This window comes from Argentina silus, assembly GCF_951799395.1.
Source record: "Argentina silus genome assembly, chromosome: 8".
NCBI classification, from domain to species: Eukaryota; Metazoa; Chordata; class Actinopteri; order Argentiniformes; family Argentinidae; genus Argentina; species Argentina silus.
Window position 1 is genome coordinate 18,207,498 of NC_139662.1, and position 5,824 is coordinate 18,213,321.

General features: G+C 43.4%; 1 protein-coding gene across 4 annotated transcripts; it reads right to left on the reverse strand.

The window, feature by feature from the left end:
- tspy (testis specific protein Y-linked) lies at positions 1-5,824 on the reverse strand. Of its 4 annotated transcripts, none has more exons than XM_083674494.1 (8): positions 4,416-5,824; positions 4,225-4,302; positions 4,018-4,129; positions 3,605-3,750; positions 3,281-3,357; positions 2,827-2,993; positions 2,399-2,455; positions 1-1,826 (listed from the first exon to the last, which is right to left on the reverse strand). In XM_083674494.1, exons 1-8 carry the CDS (start codon positions 5,373-5,375, stop codon positions 1,648-1,650), a joined length of 1,776 nt encoding a protein of 591 aa, XP_083530620.1. In that variant the 5' UTR covers positions 5,376-5,824; the 3' UTR covers positions 1-1,647. The 4 variants fall into 4 exon arrangements, with proteins under 4 accessions (XP_083530620.1, XP_083530619.1, XP_083530618.1 ...); XM_083674493.1 differs by having other exon boundaries at positions 2,827-2,990; positions 3,605-3,759; XM_083674492.1 differs by having other exon boundaries at positions 3,605-3,759.

Here is a 5,824-nt window from a genome sequence, read left to right on the forward strand (position 1 = left end):
TTAAATAACAACTTGCTATTTAATGAAGTCTGATTCAAAAGGCGGACATTATCTTTATTTAAAAAACAAAACAAACAAATAAACAAATGTTTTCAAAACTACCGTATCCTATAAAATTCAGCACACAAAATAGAGCTTTCTGCTAAAGCATCCTATGGCCAATCCAGATGACGACAGATAATGATTCAAAGTTAACAGATCTTCACCCTTGCTCAAAATTTACGTTGAAATATTTACATGCCATCTGTGAAAAACGGAAGAACATAAAAACACTATTATTGTTACAGTAGGTTAAGTACGTCTTATACTGTGGCTACAGTCCTCTTAGTTTATCCAAACCACGCTGGCAATGCCCTGGAGGAAACACTGCAAAAGATTTTGCTATAAACAGCACATCCTTAAAACTATTGTAATCTTTCTGACTTATTTTATTTTGATACACACATTTGTCAATGTCATAACAGAGCATAGAAAACAAAGGAAAAGTGGAAGATACCATAGCTTCTAAAAGATACTTGAACACAACAACAGAAAAAAACAAAAATAACTGAATAACAAGCTCAAAATTAAGTCAAATTTAAATCAGCTTTATAAGAGAATGTTACAAAATATAGGTCTTCACACAAATAACTAAATTAATGTTTAAATATACTCAATGATTTTAGATATTTAAATTGACTAGAAATGTGTGAATGTGAGTTAATGTTGGTGTACAGCTACACACAAATCTTATGACAGGAAAGGCCAAACACGGGTGACAACCTATATTTACCTTTTCATAGCTAACACAAACTACTGTCGAGTAAACGTATCTTACATAGACACAGGTGATTCACAATTACTGCGAGAGAAAAAATATACGTATATGGTCTCCAAATTCAATCTTTCTTTCATGAAAAAAAATCACCATGTCATCCCTGAGAACAAGATTTGGTTCAGTACTAAGTGCATCTGAAATGTTATGGGAATAGAACAACCTCTCAAACCCTTTTACCTCGTCTAAGATCAAATTTACAACAGGAAAAAGTCAAGACAAATTTACGTGACTTAAGTGATCACTGACACCTGTCAGTAAAGGTTCCAGGGACTGCTTCATTGGACCACTTACAACAGGAGATGCTCACAAATCTAGGCAGTATAAACAAATTGGATCAGGGGTATCAAACTGCTGTTTTTGGATGGGTATTAGCACTCTATAGGCCCGATCTTAACTTGAGATCATGGGAGGCAGATGTCAGAGGACAGGCCCATTGTAATGCATTGAATGGAATGAGGAATAGTATCAAACACGACGCATTACAATGAGCCCGCCCTCTGATTTCTACCTTAAACCAGCCTCCCCTGCTTGAATGTGAAGGACATTTTGAAATGCAGAATTCTATCACACATCTGAATATGTGGATTTAGAGTTTCGACACCCAAGAAATAGAGAATTTCTATTTATAAAAAAAAAATGTTATTTCAGTAATCTTACAACAAGACAACACTAAGATATAGAGTGAGGACTGTACAAGATAGGGAAGAAATGGTGTCCTGACTTTTATAATTTACCCTGATTTAAAAATACAAGTCAAACATTTTGGAACTTAAAACAACAATAGAGTGTTTTGTGCATAAAGAGAAGACCATTGGGAAGAAAAAACAAGTCTAGCTCTCATCCTCTTCATCCACGTCAATATCCTCCTCATCATCCTGGACTCGAACCTGACCTTTGCCCTCCTGACTTTTAGATAACTCGTCTACCTCTTCCACATCCACTTCTTCATCCTTCTCCCTGTAAGGCGACTCCTCCTCCTCCCTGGTCTCCTGCTCGCTGTCATCAGAGCCTGGGGGGGGTGGGGGGTGGAGAGATAAAGAATGTGAGAGAGACAGAGATAGAGATGATTAGGCCATATATAGTTCACACACTTTGGGGCATTGAGAAGATTAGCATGAGCTGCAACAGAACCTGGAGTATTCAACCCTGAGTTAATGCTACTGTGCAATTGCTGAGAAAATATAAAACAACAACATTTCCCAAGTAGATATCCATGTGTGAGAATGGTGAACATTTTTCAATTGTGAAAAGCGTTTGGATAGAAGAAAAACAAAAAAACACAACAAAACATACACCCCTAAACCCAAATCAACTCCCATTATAATTCCTCCTAATCGGATGAAACAATCATGGTCCTCAATTAAATAATTTACAGTCTTTGGTTTAGCAGTCCTTGAGAGGATCTGGCACCAAATACAGGAGACTGTTGTATTGTGAATTGGCAGAGGACTGTGAATAAAGTCCGGAAACTTCTGGAAACTGGCCAGCAGATCCAACAACCCTCTAATTGTGGCGTAGAGCCCATTGCCTCTAGGTGTACATCCCAAGAACAATATTTCTGCTTGGGTCACAATGTCTTACCGTCAATCACCACCTCTCCTCCATCATCATCATCATCATCATCATCAGGGCTTTCATCTGAGGAGATATTGTCTGTCTATTCAGTTGGACTCGCATCACTCACACAACTACATCTACATCGAACTGTACTCAATGTTCAATCAACTTTTGTTTCGGTCGATCCATTCACAACACCAAGGAACAAATATTACAAGGTAATATTTGTTATAATAACTCATTAATAAGCCATGGTTAATACAAGTGTTTATTATGCTTATGCATGTTTACAAATGCTAGATTATGTATGCTAGACAGTATGTTCACGACTTAGAAATGGTTTATTAATGCTTACTAATGAGTTATTACAAAGTGGCACCCCAGCAGACCATGTGGCCCTCAAGGACCGCCGTTGCCACAACACTGTACATTCTAGCTCTGTATTCACTAACCTGCAGCTCGCCCCCTGTGCTCTTCCTCATCCTCGTCTTCTTCGTCTTCCTCCTCCTCCCTTCCGCGGCGTCGTACAGGATCATCCTGCTCCTGGTCGTCGTCCGAGTCAGAGATCACTACACAGTCATCCCCGTTGCTGTTGTCAGCTGCCTTCGGCCCGCTGCTGCTGTTGGAACACAACAGTTGTGTCCCGTCAATCAACAACAGACCCTTATTGTTGCATGAAATACATACTTGCTGAGAGAGAGAGAGAGAGAGAGAGAGAGAGAGAGAGAGACAGAGAGAGAGAGAGAGAGAGAGAGAGAGAGAGAGACTGTCCCAGAGACTGTTTTTGTGCCATGTAGTGGTGTGGTAAGATACTGTCACTACATTTTACCAGATGAAAACAAAAACATATATAGAAATGGGAAATTCATTTTCAGAGTAGCTTCACCAACACTGAGAACAGCTTACCTGCCATTCTCCCTGGGCTCCCAAAGAGGAGTCAGATAGTATCTGAGAGGGTTCCTGAAGAGGTCATCCTTCAGGATCTGATGATTCACACGTACAAACACACACACACACAAATGCAGTGAAAGAAGAAAATAGAGAGAGACAGTTAGTTTGTGTGCTGCTACACCAGTGTACCTAATAATACAGCATGTGTAATATGGTCATTAGTGGATCTATGCTGTTAATGTGAGCAGTGCCATGTCCAAAGTGTCAATGTTAGGTGACCCCGTGTGTATTATCTGTGTGTCTGTTCCACGCCTGTGCTGTCCAACAAAGTCAGCATACCTGTGCTATGTCATCTCGGCCCGGGCTGCTGTGGTCACTGAACCAACTGAAGAAAGTCTGGTAGACGCCACGGGCTGACCTCCTGGGCTCACTGTGGGCCGTCAGGTTCTGGCCACGGTGCCACAGGATGGGGTTGGAGAACGACACTGGAGATCCTGAGGGAAATCATCAGGAAATCATCACTTAGGGCCTAGGCCTCACCTGATTACACCATTGTCTGTTTACACCTGATCGTCAAAAAGTTGTTGTTGCTGTTAATTGCGTCCCAAATGTGTCTCTCTGTACGCCTACGGCATTCATATTATGATGAGGTTTTCCATGATGTCCCAGGTGGAGCTGTGCCAAAGAGCTTAGGTCTGTGAATGAGAGGGGGCTAAACGGGATGGACGTGACAGATGGATCTCCTCACTCACCTCCCATTCCGAGGTGGAGCTCTTTCACTATGATGTTGTTCTGGAAGTACGGGTTCCGTCTGAAGTGGAATCCAATCCTGTAGCCCAGTTTGTTGTTTTTGAAAGACTCGATCTGAGAAAGAGACAGGAAAACATTTACATTTTGAGGTGTGCGGCAGTCATTTATTGTAAGGATTCATCGGACGTGGTCAGAGATGACTTGCGTACCTCGAGGTTGGTCATGTAACTGAGAGCATCTTCGTCAGTCTCATCAATGTGTGCAGAGAGATGAGGGTGATTCAACAGCTGTTAAGCTTAGGATTAGGGAAAAGATAACACTCTCTCTCTCTCACACACACAATTGTATGAAACATTCTGTCTATATTTCCAGACACACACTCATTGGAATGAAAGGATACTGCCGTGACCCAGAAACCAGGGATGGCTTGTGTGATGGCACTGCGTTGGTCCAGGTGTGGTCGGCGCTGGCGACTCATCTTCATCTCGATCCGCTGGTGAAGCCGCGCACCTTTCTTCTCAATGGCATCAAGCCTCATCTGTACCTGCGCCAACAATGACACTGACTGTCGGATCTCTGGGGCCATCTTCACCGACACAATAGCGCACTCCCCGTCGTCGTTGTCCTCGTTATCTGATGGGAAAGAGGAACTCGGTGTAGAGGAGGATCCAGGTATGGAATCGTCTTCCTCGTCCGCATCTGGCATCATATCCTCTGCATCCTCCCGGTCAACACCACGAACCGAGGTAGAACTGTCTGCGGCAGCTGCCTGCGTTCGAAGACCCCTCTCAGGTTTTGAACTTTCCTTTGCGGATTCACGGTCGCCACGCTTAGCTTTGTGTCCCAGTCTTTCGTGTTCAACTTTTTTGGAGGAGCAGGGAGTCTCTTTACTCTCATTGACTACTCTTGTGAGACTAGCAAGTGCCTCAGCAGCTGCTATGGCAGCCGAATCAGACTGGTCCAGTGAAGTTGAGGGTCGGCATTCTCTTGCTCCTTCCTCGGGTTTTATTGTAGTATCACCAGATCCTTGCCCGACCGACGACTGTGCAACTGGGGCGCTCGCATCGGATCTCACGGGTTTTTCGGCAGTGGCAGCCGCACAAGTTTCATCCCCCTGTCCCGCTTGCACAGCAGCACGTCGACTCTCGTTATTTCCATTCTTATTCTCTCCTCCAGCTGTCACTTTACCGCCACCATCACCATTTTTATTACTATGAGAATTTGAAGGTAATTCACCGGACGGTTTGTCCACTTTAGATAACTTACTGGGAATCTGGGACTCGCCACCTTGCTCAGGGGACGGACACCGTTTCTTCGGGGCTGAGTCCGGGGACTGCTTGCAATCCGACAACTCGCTCATGTTAGCTAACCAGCAAATTAGCTAACCCGAAATCCTTCAAGTTCAGTATAGGATAGTAACACAGTTATTTTTCCTGGACGCTACAGTCAGTTCGTTGCACAAATTGTCGTGTAGTCGTATTCATATAACATTGGCTAGCTGCTCGCTTTCGCGTGTTAGCTAGCTAAATGGCTAGTTCGATATGTTCTTAGCGCTAGCCTGGTTGCCCTCCTTTTCCGCGTATTTTAGAGGCCTCGCGAGCTAGCAGGCTAGCTTACCTTGCGTGTGTTCTTCGAGTCACAACTGTGCCCCATTCTCTTAAAAGCTAGCTAGCAACTCCAGCAATATTTCTGTAAAAATAACAAACAGCCGTTTACAAACCAGAGGGTCCGGGTTGATTAGTCCTCATGGTCCTGGAAACTATTTATTTGCCCTTAACCTCACTATTTCTCCAGCTGCGTTGTTTTTAC

Coding starts and splice junctions, on each gene's coding strand:
- tspy (XM_083674492.1), bottom strand. CDS start 5,375: ATGAGCGAGTTGTCGGATTGCAAGCAGTCCCCGGACTCAGCCCCGAAG. Junction 3,358..3,604: donor GCCGAGATGACATAGCACAG/GTATGCTGACTT, acceptor GTGAATCATCAG/ATCCTGAAGGATGACCTCTT. Junction 2,456..2,826: donor GCACAGGGGGCGAGCTGCAG/GTTAGTGAATAC, acceptor ATATCTCCTCAG/ATGAAAGCCCTGATGATGAT.